General features: G+C 43.6%; 2 protein-coding genes across 7 annotated transcripts in view; one reads left to right on the plus strand and one right to left on the minus strand.

Moving 5' to 3' along the window:
• FIP1L1 (factor interacting with PAPOLA and CPSF1) overlaps positions 1 to 1,032 on the minus strand; it is a 41,570-nt gene extending 40,538 nt beyond the window's left edge. For all 6 annotated transcript variants that reach the window (XM_065697324.1, XM_065697297.1, XM_065697315.1 and 3 more), the window contains exons 1-2: positions 869 to 1,032; positions 63 to 102 (exon numbers count right to left, since the gene is read on the minus strand). In XM_065697324.1, coding sequence (XP_065553396.1) covers positions 63 to 102; positions 869 to 950 — 122 coding nt within the window. In that variant the 5' untranslated portion in view covers positions 951 to 1,032. The remainder of the gene's footprint in view (positions 1 to 62; positions 103 to 868) is intronic.
• A 3,912-nt stretch (positions 1,033 to 4,944) lies between these two features.
• SCFD2 (sec1 family domain containing 2) overlaps positions 4,945 to 24,318 on the plus strand; it is a 194,059-nt gene continuing 174,685 nt past the window's right edge. The window contains exons 1-2 of the mRNA XM_065697335.1: positions 4,945 to 5,728; positions 13,353 to 13,521. Coding sequence (XP_065553407.1) covers positions 4,996 to 5,728; positions 13,353 to 13,521 — 902 coding nt within the window. The 5' untranslated portion in view covers positions 4,945 to 4,995. The remainder of the gene's footprint in view (positions 5,729 to 13,352; positions 13,522 to 24,318) is intronic.

Raw genomic sequence — 24,318 nt, forward strand, 5'->3', positions numbered from 1 at the left:
ACGTAATTAATAACTTTTTCGTGCAGCTGTGCTACAGAGCTCCCATTTGTCAAGATGCTCACCTAGGTTTTTCTTCCTCTGGTCTTTCTGCTTCATTTTCATCTACCACAAGAGAAAAGAAATACAGTAGTTAAGAATAAAATCCCCTTAATACGAACCATCACAGATATCTTGCCATGCAGATGATTAGGTAACTCTTCAGTTTATTATTGAGACATTTTAATAACATTTCAATTGTGGTATCAGTAGAGCAGACCCCCTAAGCCCTCACAGCACTCAATGCCCACAGGTCTTCTACATTGGCAGGATTTATTTACAAGTTTCGTTATAATTTCAACTTAAAAGTCCCTGAAGTTGTGAACAAAGTTTATGCCCTAAAGTTTAAGGCTGCTTCAGTATTTCAACGCCGGGAGGCCAGGCAGGGGGTACTGAGGAGAGGCTCGGCCGCCCCAGGGGTGCGTGTGGGGCAGGAGCGCCATGCGGGAGGCCCAGCATGCCTCGACCTGCGCAGCCAGAGCAGAGGAGCCGGCAGCCAACCGCCCGCGGAGGAGGGGGCAGGGAGCCGGCACCGCCGCGGCGGGGAGGGGGCCGCTCGCCGGCCCGGGACGGCACCACCGGAGGGCCGGCCAGGAGGAGGGGACTGAGCAGCCGCGGGGGTGGCGGGACGGGGGGACGCCTTTAACCGGCCGCTGGCTAGCCCGGCTCGGCGGGCAGGTGCGGGCCGCGCTCAGGCACAGGCCGGCCTGGCGAGGTGGCGCACGCCGCGGCCTACACACCCCCTCTCCCTGCGCTGCGGCTGCCGGGGAAGCGAGCCGGGCCGGCGTACGGGGCGGGTGGGCTGGGAGCGGGGGTCTGGGAAAGTCCGTACCGCCATAGAGCCACTCCTCCTCCTCGTCCCCGGCGCCCCCACCGAGATCCGCCGACAGCCGCTCCACCTCGCCGGTAGACATGGCCGCCTCCCGCGGGAGGCGAGGGCCCAGGCCCGACGGCGCCCGGGCCTCTCGCCGCTGGACACCACCAGCGCGCTGCCCCGGGCCTCCGCCGGCGTTTCAGGCCGCAGCCGGGCGGCGGCAGGGGGTCTGCGAGCGTGCGTGCGGCCGGCCCACCGGCACCGCTCGCGCAGGAACCGCCGCTGCCTGCTCGCGGCTTCCCCTCCCCCGCGGAGTGAGTGACACGCACAGGAAGCGGGCCCGGCCCGGCCCCGCGGCGCCCCGGGCACGGGCACGCGGGGGGCGGCCCCGGCGGAGCCGGGCCGCGCTGCCCGGGCCGCTCTGGCACGGCCGGTAGCGTTTCCGCGCGCTGCCAGGCGCGGGGACTCACCTCGGCCGTGCCCTCCCCTGCCGCGGCGTGCCTGCCGGAGCCGCGTTCACTTCCCCTCGCTGCCCTTTGTCTCCGCTGCTCTCGGCGGTCCTTGCGCTCTTCTGCAGCCCCGAGCGCCCGTTCGCCGTCCCTTCAGCAGGGCTCCCTGGCAGCGTGGCGATCTCCGCTAGGACATGCTCGCCGTCTCCAGAAGCAGGACTTGGCCAAACACATGTACGGTCCAGTGCTGTGCTTCTGCTGCTGGAGACTGATGGCAGCTGCCAGTGGGGAGCGTAACCACGGGATAAATACGCTGCTACTTTTACTAGTACTGTCTTAGCCTCAGCTCAGGGACTCGCTCAGCTGGAGGTAATATTTTAGGTTTAACAGCTCCTTATAGATTTTTTTTTCCCCCTTCCATAAATTGCCTACTTTTATTTTTAGCTCCGGTAGGAGTTTAACATTCATAGTACACTGTGAACGTACAGAGTGTAACTACACATTTCACAAAGAAATTGCTCTATTTTAAAAGCGGTGGGAAGAAGCAAGCTTTTTTATTGATGATTTTCTCACCTTACATCTGTGAATGCTGTATTAACAGCTGCAAGATTCATTAGAAAAATTAACTACAGCAACTGTCAAAACAACTTTTGACCAGATGTCTGTACAAATGGAGTCTTCACTGTCTTAGGATGTTTGCTAAAACTAAAGAAGGGACCCCTTTTTCACAGCAGGACAGCTTGTGAAAAAGTCAAGTATAGAGGGCCTGTGTGTATATTAGAAACACATCACGACTCTGGGTGGGGGGAGCTGGTTCTTTGAGTTGCCTGCATAGTGAACCTTGGTTTAAAGTTTCATGTACAGCATGATATTTCACTGGAGTTCACATGGACAAACTACCTTCTCAAAAGCCTTTTTTCCCCCCCCCTGAAATGAATTTTTGTGTGTTGTGTGCAGATGATGAAGTACAGCATAATTGGGTAGGTTTTCATCATGCAATTGTGAAGTCAATATTTTCACCCAAAACCTTTTTAGACACTTGTTTCTTATAAAATCAGTTTGTATTCTAGTACTTCTTACTTGGCATCAGCATCTTTCTTAATTTTCATTCTGGTTTTGTTTACTTGGCCATTTAACACACTTCTGGCCAACATTAAATGATGCAGTAGAACTCTTGATTGCAGATGCAAGAAGAAAGAAAATATGTCTGTGGAAAACACCACAAACAGAAATCAAGAGCAGGTGTAGAGGATAAAATCTCTTAGAAAACATCAATCAGAACCTCAAAGCAGTGTTCCTGGTAGAAACCTTTAAATAGACATCACATTGAGCTGGTGGTGATGTAAAAATCCATCTTGAGCAGCTTGAACACTGGAAGCTGACTCAGGAAGGCTAAGGCCCCAAAGCAGCTGCCAGCATTCCATCTGTCCCAGGAAGGTCTTCACCCACCTCTGGTTCTGGTTGGACAGAGCAGGTGCTTTGAACCTGTTTCCTGCTTTTCTTCTGGGGACAGAGTGCTGGCCTAGATGGCATTTCAACCTCTGCCCTCCCTCAAAGCTGAAACCTCCCACCAGTCCCAGCCTCTGGAAAGGACCTTACAGGTTCTTACAGCTGCACAGAGCGAGAGCAGCTGTTGAGGCCTGAACAAAAGGCTTCTCCCAAGTCCCTGTGAGTAGCTAAAAGGCCAAGGACAGAAGATGACATCTTTGTGAGCTGCATAAACATCTTAACTCACCGGCTGCACTCCAGAAACCCACAGCAAGATAGCAAGTATATGGGAACCATTTAATACAGTTCTTTTCCTGTCAGAGTAGTTGTAAATTTGCACATAGGATAAAATAAGCTGTAAAAACTACTTAGATGATTTTGGTTTGTCATTTAACCACTGTGCTTCAAACTGATTAACCTTGCTTTGTCTTCTGGCTAGTGATCCTTTTTTTGCCCACATCAGAATATGCAGAACTAGTTGTAATCTATACAATATTTATAAAGTAAAAAACTTCCCTGTTTCCTTAAAAAAGCATCTGCTGTTTTGATGCAATATCTCTAAAAAAAACCCCAGCCTTTCCAAAAAGGTAACTAAAGAGTTGGACGAGCCATAATATATTCAGCTGTTGTCCATGGCACTCAAGCATAAAGCAAAAGGTCAGAGATATATAATCTCTGAGGTAATTCAATGTGAGAGGAGGATAATTCTGCACAAGTGGTTAACCATCCTTGATCCTTTCTTTGCATGCATCTTTCAAATCAAAATAATCAAGAAGGGCTACTAACTTACATATTTTTTAGCATCATAAATTTAATGCTGCAAGGTTAAAATAACAGATCAGGGTTAGAACAGCACAAAGACCTAAGTCGGAGTTTGGAAGAGGGACAAATGCATCAGGGTATGGAGCATGGAGCAGACTGGAAGGATTTAATTTCATTACTGGAAATCTGGTGATTCCACGTTACTCATGTTTTTCAGTGTTGAAACCAGCTAAACCTGCAAGAGACCTAATGAGATAATGAGATCAGCTAAAAGAGTGGATGAACCAATTAAATTATTTATCTTTATGTAATTGCTGATATCCCATTATGCAAAAAAAAAAAAAAAAAAAAAAAAGCTCATTCTGTGCTGAAGAGGCCCTAGTGAAATACTACACAGATCACAGGTTTGCAAGTGAGCCATGCATTCTCTGGGGAGAAGAAAGTGTAGATACATATTATGGCATTTTTTCCAGCTAGCTTTGAAGCTGATTTTGAGATCAAGAGCTTTTCAAAGGAGAATCACCTGTCCTGGGTTCAGCAGTAGCAGTCATTTTTCTCCTTCTTGGTAGCTAGTGCAGTGGTATATTTTAACTTTTTGGCCTGGGAACAGTGCTGATAACGCCGATGTTTTCAGTTGCTGCTCAAATGTTTGGTCTGACCAAGGACTTCCTGAGCCTCATGCTCTGCCAGGGAGGAGGGGAAGCTGAGAGGAAGCAGAGACAGGACACCTGACCCAAGCTAACCAAAGAGGTATTCCATACCACAGCACGTCATGCCCAGGGTGTAACGGGGAGTTACCCCGAAAGGGCTGGGGACTGCAGGGTTGGACAAGGTATCGGTCGGTACTCGGCTGGGAGGAGTGGGGCAAGTTATCTGTTGGCTGGTGCTGAGGTGTTGTATTCTCTTCCCTTGTTATTTCCTTTAGCATTATTATTATTGGTGGTAGCAGTAGTGATCTATGTTATACCTTAGTTACTAAACTGTTCTTATCTCAACCCGTGGGAGTTGCATTCTTTTCAATTCTCCTCTCTGTCCCTCCAGGAGCAGGGGGAGGGCAAGAAGGGGGGGGGGTGTGAGTGAATGAGGTTTGTGGGTGAGAGGAACGTTTTAACGCCTGTCAGCATTTGGCACTGCCAGCAGACGGAAGGGCCCCCGCCCTCTCCCAGAGATGTACCCTGTTGGTGCTCTCGCGGTGTAACAGCCCCGGGCGGGGGTTAGCCCCGGCGGACACCAAGTGAGACCCCGCAGCAGGAGCGCAGGCCGCACCGGCGCCGTTAACCCGCCCGAGCCGCACAAGTACCGCACCTCACCCCCGCCGGCTGTCAAGGAGTGCCCGCCCCACCGCCGGCAGGCAGCCAACCCGAGCCCGCCGCGTCATCCCGCGGCGCCGCCGGCGCGCCGCGCACGTGCGGTGTGTTGTGTCTGTCAGCGCTGCCTGCCGCCGCCATGGCGGTGCCGGTACCGGAGTTACAGCGGGTGTGCCGGCAGGCCTGGGAGCCCGTGCTTGCCAGGGCGCGCCAGGCCGTCGTCTTCCTGGACGCGGCGTCCGCCGAGGCGCTGCACTGGGGCTGCGGCGGGGCGGGAGAGCTGCTGGCGGCGGGGGCGCTGGCCGTCAGGGCGCTGGCCGCTGAGTCTGCGGCGGGGACCCGTGTCGTATTTGTGGTGAGCGGGAGGCTGCGGGGCGGCGCAGCCGCTGCCGTGCGCGGTGTGCTGGGCCGGGGCGCCGTGCGGCACTGCGTGCTGGTGGCCGGCGGCGAGGAGGAGGGCAGCGGCCCGGCCGAGCTGGAGGAGACGCTGCAGCGGTGGATGGGCGAAGGCGGCCGCGCCGAGGTAGTGCTGCGGGGCCCGCCGCTGCTGGCGCCTGTTTCGGCGGAGCTGTGCCTGCTGCCCGGCCTGGCGGCGCTCCTCCCGCCTCTGCCCGGCCCCGGCGGGCCCGGCCCCGCTGAGGTCGGTGCGGGCGCCCTGCCCGCCGAGTTGCGGGCGGCGGTGAGGGCCCTGGTGGAAGACCTCGACTCTTTCCTCACCGCGGTGGGCCTGCGGGAGGAGAGCTTCGCCGTGGGGGCCCTCAGCAGGGTCGTTGCTGCTGAGCTGGCAAGCTATGCCCCAGCCAGGAACAGAAGGAGGATGGCCACCAGCAAGGCCTCCATCGTCTTCGTGGACAGGACGTTGGACCTCGCTGGTAAGAAATCCACTGCTGCTAGGGGCTGTTATCGCCACGGGCCCACATCTGCTCCGTCGGGAGGATTTTAGGTAGTTGGAGGAGTCCTAGGAGCATGTTTAGCACCACGGCCGAGGTGGCTGCTCACACAGTTCTTGTTCCCCACTGAATCATGGAAATAGTGAAGCAGAAGGCTCTGCCAGAAGCAAGGGTTTGTTTCTGCACTTAACTGTGCTGCAAACTAGACCTTAGCAGTGCCTGTGTGTCATCCCGAGGTGTGAGGGAAATGTCTCACGTTGTGCCTTGTGGATATTGTGAAGCACCAGTGTATCTACTTAGCAATATTAGCTTTATACTGGTGTAAATATATATATACATCTTATATAAACTTGGCTGTTTATATATGTCTGAAAGTGTCTCTGCATGTCTGTAGTTTTTATATGTTGTACTTTACACTTGGTCCTTGAGTGAAGCAGTTGCACATGGCTGGTGGTGTTAACTTGGAAAACATTATGTTTGAGTGAAAGCAATACAGAATTGTTTATAGAACACTTTCTGGGAAGCAAATGGGTGTAAGAAAGAACCATATGGTAAGTTTAATTCTTCCAATTAATGCAGAATTGATGCAAAAGTTAAGGAGTATAGAAAGTGGTGTGAGAGTCCACTGGGAAACTGTCAGAAGGAGAATGTTTAGTATTGTAATCAACTGTCAAGCTTGTAAGTGAGGTAAAGTCTTTCAAGGTGGTAAGGTGTGAAATCAAAAGGGCAGAAAGGGAAAGAGTGGTTGAACGAGTTGCCAGCAAGGTGATGGGTCAGTGACCCAGGAAAAGTTTGGAATAACCATCTTTCAGAAGGAACAGTAAACTCGAGTAGTAGTTGATATGGGAGTAGCTGCTTTTGCTTACACCGTCATATATACCTGCTGACATATACAGTGTGTGGGCCAGGTTCTGTTTGCATTACCTGTACTCAATAAGTCAATAATAATTGTAGCAGTAGTACTCAATAATTCAGGTCATGATTCTTCCATCACAAGCAAGTGCTTAGCACAGTTTTACACCTGCAGCTCATCTATTTATGAATTTTGTTCGGCCGTTTCTTTACCCCCTTAATTTTGGCTTTGTGTATCCTTGCACTGCTGTAGGATTCATAGCTCTCAACAGTGCACGGAAGGGCAGCTGTGAATCTGGGTGTTTAATGTTGCGCTGCGGGAAGATTGCTGGAAGGCCTGAAGGAGTGTGGGCTTGAAATGAAACCATGAGATGAGTGTCTGCTTAGGGTAGGAAGAAGTGAAACTGGACAAGGATTTGTGCACTCAGGTGGTGGGAAGAATTAAACACAAGAAAGGGAACTGGAAACTGTGGGTGACAGGTTGCTGCCTGACAAGGCGACTGTTGAGGAGGCATGAAGAGAGATAATTGGTACCAGCTTAAATCTGGGAAGTGAAGTCTGGGATCTTGTACTCAGCAGGAGAAGGTTTTTTGGAGAAAACATCAGGGCTGTGATGGAGCAACTTGGGTGTGTGTGTGTGTGTGTGTGCATCAAGGCTCTTGAAGTAAGGATGAGAAATTAAAATACTCATTTTTTAGGAATATACTCTTTTCAGTAGTTGCAACTGAAACCAAGATCCTCTCATGCAGCCATTCTTTTGTTACCAACAGTGGTCTCCAGAATTCATTGACAGTTTCATTGAAGCCTACTTATGCTTTGGACATGGTACCGTACTCTTGCCATCAAGTACAGTGCAAATTTAAGGAAGAAAGACCTAGTGTATTTCAGAAGTAAAGCACTGTATGAACCTGAATTTAGTGCCACACAGTGAGACTTGTTTCATTGGTTTGCTAGTACTGTAAAAAGTACGTAAAAAGAACAGCGTATCAGTTATCAAGAGATGGGAAATGGAAGAATTAAGTTGTACCTGAAACCTTTATTTTCTCAGGTGTATTCAGCCTTCTATGTACTCTTTCCCTTGGCCTGGTACCTCTGACTCTGCTGCTTGGCCTTCATGTGAATGTGTCTGTTGAAGTTCAGCTTTACAGTTTGTAAAAGCTAAAGCTTCTTATTTGCGAGTTTCTGGTTTGGTATTGGCAACTGGGTCATTGGATTTATTTTTTTTCCCCAAGCTATGATATGTATTTGCAGGTAAAAATAAGTTTTGGGGTTTTTTTGTGGGGTTTTTTTGTTTGGTTGGTTGTTTTGTTTTGTTTGGGTTTTTTTTCCTTGTTTTGTTTTGTCTAAATACCAGCTCAGTGCAGTTGGAAGTCTTTGAGGTTGACTTTGTCATTTGCAGCTCATTTCATGAAACATTTTAAATCTTCCTTCTCTAAAGATGCAAGATTTTGGATTTGATTTGTAAATGTCTTACTGACTCCTGAATCTTGTCCAACAGGTGGGCTGCACATGTGAGAAACGGTTACCTATCCATGAATTATGAGAATGCTTTCATATTCCAAGAGCTTCTAAAAAAACTTGGAAACTCATTAGGGGTAGGTGCTGGGGTACTCTGATTAAGTCAGGCTACTGCTTTGAACCAGGTGACTTTGAATCACTACCAGGCTATCAGGAAGCCAGCTGTTTTCTTACTCAAAGACCTGGATGAAATGCAGATGGTGGTTCTAGATGGTTGGGTGGTGAGGCACTGGAATGGGTTGCCCAAGGAAGTTGTGAATGCTCCATCCTTGGCGGCGGTTGAGGCCAGGTTAGACAGAGCCTTGGGTGGGATGGTTTAGTGTGAGGTGTCCCTGCCCATGGCCGGGGGGTTGCAACTAGATGATCTTGAGGTCCTTTCCGACCCTAACTATTCTATGATTCTGTGTCTAATAGAGGTGCAACTGTTGTCTTATTTTTGGCTCACATTCTGTTCTTATCTAGAGCAAATAAGGTGTTAGGCTAGAATAACATAACAATTTTCTGTAATACCATTTGATTTCTAATAGTAAAAATCAAAATGTCTCAAAAGTGCCTTTTCTGGTGCTGCAATTGCAAACAACAGAGCTAAGGGAAAATACTAGTACTTAAATATTATTAACTTTCCACTTCACAGAACACGTTAAAGAAGTAGTAGGTACATTTTGGTAAAGAACCTGTGGTGCCAGTGTCAAGAAACTGCATTATCTTTGTTGTGACAATTATTAAAAAAAAACAGTCACATATAAAATGGCACACTATAAAAAAAAAAAATAAAATTGGAAAGCAACTAACTGTGACTTAGCTTTTTAGGTGCCATGAAGGAAAAAATCTCTTCTGAGCTATTACTTTAAAATTTGGATTGAATACTTTGGACTCGGAATACTTTCTAGAATCTAATTTTGTGTATGTGTGTGTTCAGCATTGCTTATGCATGCTGTATTTAATGAATAAGGAAAATACTGAATTAAGATAAACAGTTTTCCTTTTTGCCCTGTATGGCATAACATTCATCTGAGCTGTAACAGGGATCATCATCTTTTAGCCTTTGCTGCCCTCGCTACAGTGGCATGGCTTCAACTGGGGATGGCATGGATACTGCGTCTTGCTGCAGTGTTAGGATCTTATGGATAAAGCAGTGCCCTGGTAGGTGGGACATGTGTTTTTATGTCCTGGGGAGTTTGCAGTCTTTGTACTTCTCACTCTTGCTTACTTCTTGAATTCTGGTTGTGTAAAGCTTAGCTACTGGTGCTGTACCTAACCTGTATGTATGTGTAGTGCTGCTTTTGTTTGTCTACTTACTCTTTTAAAATTCTCTAGCTTTGCTTTAAAAAGCAGAATCAATCCTCCCAGATAGAGTGGTGCTCTGACAAGTGACACTGGTTAAAGTCAGAGCTAATTTTGGCACCTTAATTCATCTTTGTTTTTCTCCTCTAGTATTTGTGCCCCTAGATATGTGCATTGTGATACCATACTGTAACCCTATGCTTCTTGCATGTGTTTCTTAGTCACCACCTTGCCAGCTTCACACTGTCATGAAGTAATTTTTCCAGCTTCACAAATTTCCCTTTTCATTTGTAAGCTCATTGATACCTTTCAGATATTGGTGTTCAAAACAGCTTGACGTGTTTCTCTTTCCAGTCTCTTGGTGCTTTGCACCGTTTTGGATGTGGGCTGTTGTAACTGTGGAAGATGGTGAGGTCTCACCCACTGGTATGGGCAGGCACTTTTGAAATGCAGTAGAGTGGGCAAAAGACAGGAGAATGAATAGCAGGGGAGTGCCTGTGCAGTTATGTATAGTTTTGAATAATAACCTTGTATGAGTGTTGTTTAAGGCTGATATGTCAATGCTGTCAGTAACAGCACTTTTATCTTCCTTTAGCAATTTTTTTGTGTATCAGTCAAAGTCACAGGAATGTTTCCCCACAGTCATGGCTGTAAACTTGGGTTTAAGTTTCTGTATCATCTCTCTCGCTGTCAGCCAGGCATCATCTTTGCCTCTCACCTGCATGCTGATTGTAAAGTTTTTAGCCTTTTAGCAGATACACAAAGCACAGGTCAGGTGCTTACCAACAAAGTGCAGATTTTCAGTTCCTGGGAGCAACCACAGTGATGAGAAAGTTGTGACATGCTTTAATTGTACTACTGCATAATCCCATTCATAGAGGAGGATGAGAATGAAGGCTAATGTAGGCCCATACATTTCTGATAAAGTCTATTTATGACTAATAGCTCTTCTTGAATATTTTTGTTTTAAACTGTTTGTAATTTTCTATTTCTTTCATTACATTTGTTGTGTTTCTAATTTGGAGTGCTTTACTTGTGCTTTTTTTGATGGGAGCATCTTTGAAGTTGATCCATTGGTGTATTGACACTAATGCCTTTTTAAAGGAAACAAAACCATGGTTTTTTCTTCCTTACCATATAAGCTGAGGGCTTGAAAACATAAATACTGAGGCCTGTAGAGTACAGTAGTCCCCTTTTTATGAACCAGGCTTTGACACAGGATATAACTGGTGTTGAAATTATTATGGTCATTTAAGGTTGTAGGCTGCAGCTGTGAGGAGTGATAGCAGCTGAAAATATTCAAGTGATGTCAACTCAGTATTGCAGGTCAGGCTACAGCCTTTGCTGTGGCATGGTTTGTAAAGATTCTGCTATTTTGGGGTAGATGCACAATTTTTTATAGTAGTTTTTTGAAAGCTTCAGATGTTAAATTTGTTGTAGAGTCTTTGCAGAGGTAAGCAAATAAACGGATTGAGTTTTGCCTGTTTAAACAAAACCGCAGGTGGCCAGGTCAGTGAACGGGACTTGGAAACGGGGGACTTGGAAATTACATGAGCCTTAGCAGATGCGTGTTTCTTATCTCCAAATTTACTACTCTTTACTTACGTTGCAATAACTGTCTGTGAGAGATAGGGAATCTGTCATATTTCTGTGGCAGCACTCTGAGGCTGCTGTGCTCCTACTGCTGGTTCTACAAGGGTTTTGGTTTTGGTTGGGTGTTTTTTTGGAGGAGGGGGAAATTGTGTTGGTTTTTTTGTGTGTGGTGCCCGCTGCCTTGAATGCTGTTGGTCATGAGAAACTGCTGAGTGGCCAGTTGACGGTCCTCAACAGTGATGAGGAGAAAGGGTGTAAACCAGTCCCCAAGACCCTGCTGAAGTCAGTGAAATTGAAAAGCAACTCCCTGTGATTTCCTGTCCTAGTCTTGTGAAGTTCAACTGTCTTTCAAGCATTGGTTGGTTTGTGCAGTTGGTTGGAGGCAAGAGTGATTTTTAAAACTTCAAGGAGAGTGGGGTTTTTTGATTGATTTGATGAGGCACTGCAAAAACCATTTGCGCTGTCAGACCAGTGAGAGCCTCTAAGGACTAGCAGTTGTGAGGAGACTGAGATGGCACTGTCTGATCACAGAAGCAACTTTGAGACTTCCCCCATGCCAGGGAGAAAGGAGGTATGTTAATAATCAATGTGGGTTTATTTGCATTTGAGGTGTTTCCAGTTTAGCTAAATGTCTTGTCTAGCTAAATGCTGCTCACATGCAGCAAGTGTGGAGAGCTAGACATTGCTTCCAGTACGAGGGGGTGGAGGTTCAGAAGATTACCATCTGTTTTCCCTGTCTGTAGCTGTGTGAGTGTTGATAACTGCAGTGTGGCTGACAAGTGACTGACCTAGTAAGAAGAATGCAGGGATTTTGGAGAGCAGATGGCTTAGAGAATCGCGAAGACAACCCAGCTCATTTCATCTGTACTTCAGTGGTCTAAATTTGGCTGGGGATGGTAGAAAGGAAAGTTGCTGTCATTCTATGACTATCACAATCTTTGGTGAAACAAACTGGTAATTTCAATCCAGCTGAGCAGCCAGGTGTCCACATTGCAGTATGACCATGTGCTGGGCACATGTGCTTTCTTTGCCTTCTGTGGATAGAGACATTGCCAGCATGGAGTTTGACTTTACTTTTCTCCTCCTTTGCTTGTCTTTCCAATTTCTACTATTCAGAATAGTTGATAAACTGTGAGGTGGTTTTAAAGCATGGATATCTGGCTGCTGTAGATTTGCTGAAGACAAACTTCTGCTTATCTAAGAGCCAATTAATAATCTGACCCCCCCTAAAGTTCTTGATGTGGAGGCATTGTTTGGATCTATGAAGCATGTGAAGCTACTTCAGCTGTTGAAGCAGAGCTCCTCTGTCCTTGGTAATGATGAAAAGCGAGAACAGATGGGGTGCCACATGGACAGACTTTGATGGAGTGGGACCATAGCCTGAAAGATTATTTTGCTGCCACACAGAAGTTCCCGTTCTTCTGTGAGTCAAGCCAGGAGAAGAATTCTAAGCTTACCACTGTTTTCCAAGCCCTGTGATTATAGCTGAAAAACAGCTAAAGTGGCAGAATAAAAATACATTCAACTTGTTCCTGACTTAAAGGCAATAAGGTTTCTGGTCCCCCTCTACACTTTTTCATATGTAGTATGTCATGTTTTTCTGCTTTGGCTTGGCTCATAGTCTTAATACTTTATAAGTTGATTGTAGCGCCTGTGTTGAGTTTGTGAATGGAAAGAGCATCGGTATTTGAAATCAGGAAACTTGAAGAGACCGTGCCAACTGGAATTTGGAGTTACTCTTGGAACATGGTTAAATTGACATTTTATACTATGTAACTTGATTTGGTTTGGTTATTTCGTGCTGATTTTTTACCCGAGCTGCCCTCAGTCAGTGTAGAAATGATGATGTTGATGGTGGCATGTTGCTGATACTTGTTTATTTTAATATTATGCTAGCTATGTATGCAACTTGCATACAGCCCTTTTAAGCCCAGTCCTGTTAATTTAGGTAGAAAAGTGTAGCTTGCACATAAGTATTTATATCTAAATGTTTACGTGATTTTTAAAATAAACATTGAAGATCTTGTTTAACCACTTTCTTATGCAAGGAGAAATATTCTGCATGTACAAAGTCATTGAATATCTAACAGCTGTTAAACTAAGTCAAATTCAGGCTTTTTAAATGAATCTTTCTGAAATGTTATCAATGCTTTTAACTTCAGACATTCCAGAAAAATAAATTTTACTTTTGTAACAAAATATATTTGAAAACCTTAATGTGGTCTTGATGCTATGGCTACCAGTGTCCTTCTCCTCAAAAAAAAAAGTGGTTATTGTTTTGTTTTCAGTTCCTTCAGAGTGGTTGCTTTTTCCTTCTAATTGTGTATCTGACAGTTTTGGGGTCTTTTTTTCCCCCTAGGGGCAGTTGGTCATCATGGCGACAATCTTGCAGAGAAGATACTTTCTGTGCTTCCCAAACTTCCGGGCCACAAGACTGATGTGATGGTTAACATGGTGGAACTTACAGCACTGCGGACTGCAGATGAAACTTGCAGTATTATAGCACCTGGCTGCTTAGCACAACCAAAGTAAACATTCTTTTCTTCTTTCTTGTTTTAAGATGTTGAATATGTTTGTTATTTCTTCGTGGGGAGAAAAAAAAAAAGCAGAGAACAAGTCTTTTCTTTGGAAAAAAAAGGAAAAGAAAAATCAAGCTTACAGCAGAACTCCATCTGGTCCTAATTTTGCTGGAATATAATCATCTATATGTGTGCATTATGTGAGCAGGCCAGATAAGACTTGCAAAAGTGAGAGATTCTCAGGACCTTTTTAGATATGGGTAGTTTCATTTGCTTTAGCTTACTGTAATAGAAATCAGTACAGATTAAACACCAAGAATTCTTCCTTGTAACATTTCTTTTTCTGTTGAAGTAATAGATCATACAAGCAGGTAGGTCTTGAATATGGCTTTCTTTTCCCATAAGCTTTTTTATAATTACAAAGTGAGCTGCATGCTGAATTCTTGCTAGAGTACCCATTAATTTAAGGTTATATTCATATTTTCAAACACAATACCTGTGGAGAAAGATAATTAGGCACAAATTTAGGTATACCAACAGCTTCATGAGGGCCTGGCTTTTGCTTAAACCTAAAAGCAGTAACTTTGAATTATTGTACTTAGCTATATATAATTTGTAGCTAAGACTTTGCTTGTAAAGTTAATCAGATTTGATGTTTCACTTCCTAAATTTAATTGTCAGGATTGAAACTTTGCTGCAGCTTCTGTTACCATGCAGAAGCCAGGAAATGCACCAGGTGCTGGTTTTGCTCCACAAAAAAAATTTACTCAGCAGTGCTCTAGAAATTTTGCTGTAATGTTCCGCCGTGTATTAGGAAAGGATTTTTCAAGATGGGCTATCTAATGTAGTTTCTGTTCTTCTCTTTTGACTCCATTTAGTGCTTCACACCTGCACTCTGTGCCCTCTTCTTCCCTCCCCCTTCCCCACCTTCCCCCTCCCCAGAGGTTTCACAGAAGACTTTCCAACATATGGTCTTTATTTTCTGGGAGCCTCCAGAATCTTTGTCATCTTCCATCTCCCACACTTGCTGTAACTGGGTCCAGTTTCTAGGTTTCATGCTGCATAACTCTCTTCTTCCTTGCGAGTTGGAGAGGAAATGTTTCCTCATATAGGTGGACTCAATTGTGAGTTGCTGCTGGGGTGACTAACTTAAATAAAATTTGTTCTGGTTTTCTTCTCATTGTCTGCTTTCCAGCTGGTCCCTGAAGTAGAAGTGAGATCTCCCTAAGGTCTGTCTGCACAGCAAAATGGAAAGGTCGTTGCCCACAGTAGACATGCTGTGGTTTGGTAGCCGTTGCTTGTGCTAATTTTGTGTAGCTACCAGAAGTAAGAAAACTTTTGTCAGCGTGGGCTAGAATAAAGATATTTATTGCCCTGAGATTGTTTACCTGTGCTACCACTCCATTATTCCTAACATTATTGACACTGAGGAGACTAAAGCTGATAGTAATAATGCCTTCCCATGCCACAATAATTACTTCGACAATATATTCATGTTTTTAGGAACAGCCAGCAGAGATTTATTGTGTCATAAGGTGGCTAATAGTATATATACTGAGGTTGGTTTGTTTGTCCATCTGCTAGCTAGTGGGAAGGTTTTCTCTGTTAACAGTACAATTGAACTTAACATATTTTGCAAAGCCTCCCATGGACACAGGTGGTTAAAGTACAAGATTTGGCTAAAAGGTGCAAGTGCAGCAAAATTGGATGACAGCAGCTGTTAGCTGGTACCAAGGCAGTGGTGTCATTACCACAGCAGTCTATAACAGCATCCCCAAAATACCTTACCTCTGCAAAGTCATGTTACAGATTCTGTTACACTGGAAATCATAAAGAACAGATGAGGCAAATTTTCATTTAAATAGACTTTGTCTTGCCTTGGAGCAGAGTAGAGGGACTAGATGACTCTCAGAATCTTTCCTGTGATCATTGTTCACGAATGAAGCAGCATCATGTGCCTAACAATAGTCTCTAAACTCCAAAGAATGTAGCTCTATGATGTTCAACCCTGCATCTTTTGCTTTTTCTGCAACTACATAATCATTAGAAATAGTTTCTAATTTGAAATAGGCATTTCCTAACCAGCTTAAGTCAGTTGCTGAAGGGTACTAGAAATCATAATGGTGTCTGAATGGGTGGGTGAAGGTGGTAGTTTCCATTCTGTTCAACAGGACTCTGTTCTTAGTGTTGAATTATAAATGTCAGAATTAATCTCTTTGCTCACATAACATGGTTGAAGCTCTTCTGAAGTACTGAAATGAATGTAAAATTCCCACCAGTAAGTTTCCATGTAAATAGTTCCATAGGATGCTCTCAGTTCTTCATCAGCACGGTTATTGCCATTGGTAGCAGGCTCAGAAGGGTTTCTTATAATTGAAAACTTACTCTTGATTTATATTTGTAAATGATGCATGATTTGTAAATGATGCACGACAAGGGGTGTTCCTCTGCTTGTAAATTTCTTGTTTACTCTGGTGAGTGAAAGTGCCAGCACCTTTCCCAGAGACAGGACCAGCAACTTCAGTTACACCCAAATGGAATGTGTGGGAGCTCTTTTATGTGAAATTTTGTGATCAGCATGTGGCATTTCACAGGCTCACATGCTCAGAATATTTTTCAAATGCTTTCATTATTTTCTCTCAAGTAATATTTGAGCATGCTGTGGTGTTGGGGGAGAGAGAGAGAGAGCTCTGCTCCTTCCACGCAGCTTGCTATATTTAACTTCTCTTATGGAATGCCTCTCCAGCAGTAACATCTGGGCTCAGTTACAGAGTTAGCAAACAGAATTAATGAATAATTTATAGCTGGTGTGGTGAAATAAAGCAGAGTTCTTTTTTTCAAATCTAAGGAAATAATGGGCTGCTTTAAAGATTTAGATGAAAATGTAAATGCCATGTGCTGCTTTAGTTACTGTACTCTGAAGGTGCTCTCTTCGTAAGGAAGAGAATTTCTTTAAAAAAATATCATCTATTCTAGAGTTCTTAACTTTATTGGTGTTAGTATCTTCACAATTACTGTGGAGCAATTGTTTGCGCTACTGTAGTCACTGACGTTGTTGCTCCAATGTGAATGCTAGTTGAGAGTTATGCTCTGAGAATTGTGTGAAAATACTTCCTTCATTTTTATATACAGCTGGAGATACTTATATATGTGAAACTGTTTATGGACTTTAAATGCATCCACTCTTGATCAGAATTGTTGGTTTCTGATTAAGAAAAGCAGTAGCCACCCAGTCCTTTCAAACAAATGATGCATAATAGAAGTGGAAATTGGAGTGAAAGCTTATGGCAGGGGTAGTTTAAAAAAACCCTATACTGATTGCAGCTCTCTTGCAGGTCTTTGTATTTTGATAACCCTCAGTGTTTTTTTTTTTTTTTGATTACTTCCTCCAAATTTCAGCTTCTGATTTTAGGTATGTATACAGTAGCTTCTAGGAGCTGTCTGCTTGGAAGATCATCAAGCTCTCCATGTTTGTGAGCAATCCATCCTGTCCATTTGATAACATTTTGGCCACTTTGTTTGTCAAAGCACCTATCTTGTGTTTTTAAGATTGGTATTTTGTCATGTGGCAGTATCCTGCTGTCAGTAATGGGTTTATCTTGATGGAGGTTTATCTTCTGCTGTTTTCTAACTCTTGCAAGCTGGGAGGTGTGTACAGGTCCCATGCCTCTCTGGAGCCCCAAATGCGGGTTCAGATGCCCACATCCTGGCCACAGATCTGTGGCATGTGAGAACAAGTACTGTTACGTGATGCTGAGCTGTGAGCAACTGGAAAAAATACGTATGTTTCCTCTTTTTAATGTTTTTTTATTACTCAGGAGCACTTTTGATGTGCTCTCATATTTTGCTGAATAAACTAAATATGTAATTTGTTTACATGCACTTCAAGAACTCGCTGAATAGAGATTACTTGCCCATTTTTTTCCACTCTTGCTTCCTTTTCTAGTCTTTGGAGTCTGCAAGCTTCTTGGAATTCAGTGTAGTGTTAGAATCTCAGAAAAAGACCAGATTTTTATTTAATATATGTATGTATTTAATGCAGTATTCAAAGAACCATTGGGTTCTTACAGCAAGTATCTTTCCATAAAGATGAAAATTCTAACATAACGCACTTCATGTCTGGGCTGCTACGCCTAAAGCAGTCCATTGAGCAATACAGCAGAGGTGTCTGGGCACTTGTGACAAGCAGATGGAGCCACTAAATCATCTGGATTTGCATTGGTGGGAAAAATAACAAGTTCAGAATGAGGTGATCATCTTGATCATGTGATACAGAAAGCATAGATACGCAGACCAGATGTTTAAATTTGTCACTCCCATAATCTTTCCTTAGGTCCTTGTATGAGAGGTAGAAAAAGAGGTGTGCTGAGGGGAGTTGGTTGAAAGTTACAGCATTCCTGGAGATGTAATAGTAAAATTTCAATGTCTCATGTTAGTGGCAGTTGAAAATACATACTTCTCCCAATCCCTGTTAGTTCTCAAGTTGTTTTTCCTATTTTGGGCTGGTTAGTACTTTTGTTTACAAGTGTTAAAGCTGTTACAGTTTAGATGGAGAAGAAAGTCCCACTCTGGCCGCACTTTTGTTCTTGGGCATGTCATAATGATGGTGTGCTCTCCTGGTGCTGATGGGACTTGGACAATCTTGAGTGTAGAGAAGAGCAATGAGGTAAGGGGACTTGTATTCCAGTCCTGGCTCTGCTGTCGGCTTGCAGCATGATCTTGGACAGGTCACCTGCTTTCTGACCCTGCTTCCTCTCTGAGCCCTTGTCCAAGGAACTTGTTGGGGTTTTTTTAACCAGGGAGTTTGCCAGGATACAAGATCGCAGATGACATGGGAGAAGATCCTGGAGCTTCTTGTCTTTGGGAGGTTACAAATGATCAAAAGCAGGATCTCCATTTGTCCTTTCTTTAGTGCCGTGTGCTTTCTGCTCTTATGTGAAGTGCTTTGTTGCACTGGGGAGAGGAAACTGTTTTGAGATGTATCCTCCCAGCCCCCTTCCTTGTGAGCTGGTGGGACAGAAGTTCCAGTGATCCCTGTAAAACACACATCACTGCAGTATTCTTTGAACAATCACATATATGATACAAATTTAAAATTAAATATTATTTGTGCTTGTGTGGCAAACAAGAGCAGCAAGAGCTAAAACTGGAGAGGAGATTAAAGTTTCCATTCAGCTGGGTAAAAGACCTTTTTGAATAGTTGATTCTATTCTCTCGATGATTTTTGTACTGTGGACCAAGCATCTGAAGGGTATCTGTGATGTTTTTCTTAACACTGAATTAATTACAAACTCAGCTTTGGGGGGATGGTTCTTGGAACTTTGTGGTATTTTCAATTTTGTTTTTTAAGTATTTCCGTTAAGCCTGCTGTAGATGTTAATTTAAAAAAAATACATCAAAAACCTCAACCTACAGCTCTTTTGCATGCATATGTTTATAAAAGCTCATAATAAGAAAGTAATTTGGAACAGTGTTTGGGACTTGAATGAGCTAGGAATTTATGGCATAAATTAGAGTAGTTTTTCTTTCTGGAATGTTAATATTAAGAGGAAACATTAATACTACATGAAGAAAATCCAGATGACATGACTAGGTTGCTTCATTCACTGAGAGTCTTGCAGAGGAGGAAGGGTAAACCAAAACAGTGGATGGTAAGGCTCTTTCAGACGGGGGAGAGGGATAGCTGTGCACTGTAAACCGCTTTAGGATCTGTTCCGGTAATGCTGCTGGTGGTTCAGCAGCAGCACAGTACTGCCCGGACTCCCTGCCTGTGCTGGCTCCTAGCCTGTCCCTGCTTCTGGGATGCTCCTTCAGCTTTTCTGCTGCTGGAGGCTTCCCCCTGCCGGGAGCTGCGTGCTCCTGCTCTGCCAGGACCCAGGCTCCTGCCTCTGCGGCAGTGCGCTTGTAGGCTCTCCTCTGAAGGATTGCTTTAAACCTAAGCTTACACCCTTCCCCCACCCCACCCCCCCCCAACCCCAAGCAACCAAAGAAAAGCCATCATTCCTTTACACCCTTTTCCTGCCTGCTTTTCTGAACAAGGTGAGCAGCCGTTTACAGAGAAAAGGAGGTCTTAACATCAGCATTTATGAAAAGCAGACATCACATTGAAGGAAAAATTCAGTCTTTTTTAATGCAATGACAGGAGAAATTACACCTTCTTGGACTCATGCTGTGCCATGAGTTCAAGGTCCACTTTCAGAAAGATGAATTGGGTTTTATATGGTTTTTCTGTTGCCTTTTTCTGTTTGATTTTGCCTCTTCAGCAATCTAACCAGGAGATGCTTCTCTAAGCAGCGAATGGGGCTGTATGCATACCCCAGACACAGCATCCCAGCACTGACACCACACTACTGGACTGGCAGTCTTCCTGCTCATCACTCTATTTTACTTTATGGGCTCAGAGCACAGTGCTGAATCGAGGCCTATTCAGAATTGCCTTATTGTTTGAAAGTTCTCAAGGCATCTTCTCATTGGGAATAACAGCCACGGCTGTATCAGCTTCTGGGGTTTGTCACTCAAGACAAGCTTTCCAGGAGAGGCTTTCTGCTCAGTTTCAAACCAGCCTGAATCAAATGAACGTAATTGACTGTTGCCACAGGATAAGATGAACAAGCTGATAAGATTTATTATATCTTACAATAAATGTGTATATTTGCCCGGATCCTTTCAACACAGGACCTCCCTGAAATGGAAAAAAGGAAGGGGTGAGAGGGGTGTGCAGAGGGTGGAAAATTCTGGGAAGAGGTCAGAGCTTTGGGCTTGCCTGCACTGTGTAGCATACAGCACTGTGGAAGACCTTGCCGCTGCTCTGTGAAATCCTGGTTTGCAGCAGTAGCGGGTTTTCTGAAGTAACTGGTAGATGAATCACAGTAGGGTTCTTCATCTGACCACATTCCTGCCTAATAGGTGCCATGTTGGGTTTGCTTTTTTTTCCTCAATTGCTATGGCAGGCCTCAGAAGCCTTAGACATTGTCTTCTAGATAAGAGGAAGCTTGAAGCTTATTTTCCTTGAGATAAAGAATGAACTGGGCTGACAAGCTCTTGGCAGTAGTTGGCTGTTCTTCCTTGTCCGTTCCTCTCAGCCCGCAAAAAGGACTTCTGGGGATGTGGGAAGCTGGACTGCTCGAGAAGTCAATCACTGTGCTTTGAGGATGTGTAACTGTGCTGTTTGGTCTACCCAGGCTTAGTAATGAAAGCTTTCAGCCAGAATTCGTTTTTCTTCCTGGGCCCTCTGATGCTCAGGTAGTCATCCTCAGTGCAAGGATCAGGAGGTTCGAGATGCCATTGCCTGTAGAATCTGCTGGTTGAAAATAGCAAAATCCAGAACCCTCCATGCTTCAGTTTTTGAAGACACATTTTTTGTTCTTTTGTATTTATATTATTCTCAATACAATCTCTATTTGAGTACTGTCACCAAGTCCCAAGTTTCTGACTTTTTCCTTTGCCCATGGAAAGACACAATAAATTTGAGTGTTACCCCAATGTTGTCCAGCTATCTGAGTCTCTGAGTACTTGTGCCTTCAGCTGGTTAGCACAGCATGGTAATTTAATGTCTGTAGGAACATTCAGGGAGTACAGTCCCTCAGCCAGTTTATTTTCTGACTGCTCCCTTGTTAGAATTACTCTCAGTTCTGCAGGTACATTCCTTGCAAGATGTAAAGGACAAACCTCTTTCTGATTAACTATTGGAAAGAGTAGCTACTGTTGTCTGCGGTCAGGAGATAAAAGGAAGAGCTTTGGGGCCCTGTATTTTTGGCTGTCTGAAGCATTTCTTCTAAAACTGCCCTAAAAATGCTTTTCTTGTTACCTTAATGTTTTTGTTTGTGAATTTTGTAAGTTTCTTTTTTCCCTGTGTAAGTTTGTAAACTGCATTTTTCTTGATGTGGCCACAGTGAGCTGCTTTCCTGCAGATGCGTTCAGAGTTTAATAGCAGCATAAACTGTGTGTCTGATTAAGCAGACTTTATGAATCTCCAAAGAGAGCTCAGATCTTTCTTGTGTTACAGTACAATCTTGCTTTGGCTGATGTTGTGACATTTTTCTAAGAGTAGCTCTCACTCTGCTTTGTTGACTGCCTTCAAGTTTGTCTCCTGAATGACCTCAACAACCAGCTTTTAAAATTCAGTGATATGCATTGGCCTTACTACTTACTGTGGAATTACTTGTTTGCTGTTCAACCGTAGTGTCAGAACAGGGTGACTACGTGACCTGGAGGGGTGTTCTAGTTTATCATTTTCATACTCTACAGTAAGCCTGCTGTATCTTAGAATGCAGAAAAACGTGCCATTAACAGGCTGATGAAAAGAACAAATGACAGCTGCTCTTTTGGATGACAAATCAATGCTTGGGAAGGAAACAGTATTACCTGCTGGCAGCAGGTTTGGTTGCAAGTTTTGACTATATGATTTGGATTCTTTCATGATTCCAAATTTAATATGAAATGGGAATCAAAGCTTACACAGGCTAAAATTTATGTGAAGTTAGCTCGTTACCTGGCAGAACTTAAATATGCTTTTACTCAGGAAAGTACAAGAGTCTGTGTATGGAGAAATACTTTTTTATTTTTGTACAGCTAAATACTCGCAGAGCAGTTGATTCTACTTTTTTTTTTTTAATAATTGATCCAGAAATCTACCTGCCTCTTCTGTTATTTAGCATGGGTAAATAATAGTTAGAGTTCTCTGTGTTATTTAGATGGCAGATCTTTGGATTCTAATTCATAATGCCTCACTTCACTGATCACCTCTCTTTGCACATCTTGTTTTCCTGAATTGTAGCAATGAGACTCAGAAATCAGTTTTGCTGCTTTACAGCTGCTCACAGTTTCAGAAGTGGTTGTGAAAATCGACCAAACCAAGCCAGTTTTTGTACCCTGATGAACTGCAGCGCAGAAGTGGTGCTCCTGCAGGTTCTGCATGACTGTGCTACACCATGTACCACTTCATTTCCATAGATCGTGAATGTATTTTCTAAAACGGTGTTCAACTGGAAAAGGTTCCCATTCGCTGTGGGAGAGTTTTATGACCTTACCTAAATCTCTCCACGACTATACTACTTATTTAAATAAGCAGCCAGCAAAAGAAATCCATATTGAACCATTTTCAGATACTGGAAACAGCCGTAGAGCACATGCTGAACGTGTAAGATGCACGTGGATGCTTGCGCTCCAGTTACCCCTTAGGAGAAGGAAATTAACCTTGATAGACAAAGCTGCAGTTCTTATTAGTGACATGGGAATATGCCGTGGCTTCAAACACACTTTGCACAAGTCAGAAAATACCATCAATGGTACACTTGGTTTGATAGTAGTGAGGGAATATGGAGGAGGAAGGGAATTAGACAGCACCAAACACACTTCTTATTCAAGCCCTTTTTAGGAAGAGGATGCAGCATTAATATTGAATAAATATAAAAAGCCACCAACAATCTGGAGATTTTGGATTAAGACAAAATTCTGCTCCCCTTACTCATTCTGTGGTAGGCAGAAGTGTATCAGGGAGGTGCCGTGAGAAGATATCCAGAACATAGGGTATATATGCAGTGTAGACAGAAGTCCTTATCTCATTCTGCATGACAGATCAACCAGAGCATGGAAATGATTATAAAAATGAAAGCCTGGGATCGGAGCTTTATTCTTTCTGAATAGCTGTTGGTTTGGTTTTGAACACTAGAAGTGGCCATATTAGGTTTGCATGAGATCTGAAGAAGCTAGGGGCTCTAGGTTTGCATCAAAACTATGACAAATATGCTACTTTGAAGTAAGAAAGGGGAATAAGGAAGATATGCGGGGCTAAGCCCTCAAGTTGATCAAAGTTTGCTTATGTCATGCTAACCAGGATGATGAACATACTAGCTGGGAATATGGCCCTGCGTGTTCAAACAACATGTTTTTAAGATAAAAGGTCTGCTTCAGATTATTTTTTTACTATTTATTTTGGGTCTCCAGCTCTCTGTTTGAATACTTGTTCTCAACTCATAAAGAGAATATCTTTGACTGTTTTAACTCGACTATGTCATAAGAGTTAATAAGCAATGATTTTTGTGGTAATCAAGTCACTTATGGAAAGTATCATCTTTCCTTCTGTGATGAATACATATTCCTCTACATAAACCCTCAAAATGGCCTGGTCAAGAGGTTGCATCACTAACTTAAGGCTTTAGGCCAGCAAATGAGGGTGGGAGGTCAGAGGAGACTACCAAATAGTGGCCTTGTAAATCAAAAACATTGAGGAGACGGAATTCCTGGCATTCCATGGTATCAGGGTTTATTTTCTTACATTTCTCTAATAAGAAAAGCACATTTCAGATGTGTTCTTGGTAGATGTTTTCACTTGTCTCGTCTATCTCCGCTGCCAAATGTAACCCAAAATATATTGGTTTTACATGCCCCGAGGACATCTATTGGATAACTAACCAGTGCATCTGTAAAAGTGGACTTGGCAGTCCAATGCAATCCCTGAATGTAGATTCAATTGTCAGCACCTCATTACTAACTTCTTTCACTGAAATAATTTTTATTAAAGTAACCTTATACAATAGCTTTAAAGCACAGAACAGAATGCTCTAAAGTAACCTATTATGTTACATGTAGTATTCCCAAGCAATATGTATGTTGTAAGGATCAGACTTTATTTTTAGCATAATTCATTTGCTTTGTCCAGGAACTAAATTAAAGTCCCTGACAAGTAATTCTTTAATATACATATTTTAAAAGAGCAGTTTGGCAAGGATTTTGATATACCTTGTAGTGTACAAAATCCTACCCAGAAGCTTTCAATTAACTTGATTCATACAGTAACTTGGTCTG

This window comes from Lathamus discolor, chromosome 1 (assembly GCF_037157495.1).
Source record: "Lathamus discolor isolate bLatDis1 chromosome 1, bLatDis1.hap1, whole genome shotgun sequence".
In the NCBI taxonomy this organism is placed as follows: Eukaryota; Metazoa; Chordata; class Aves; order Psittaciformes; family Psittacidae; genus Lathamus; species Lathamus discolor.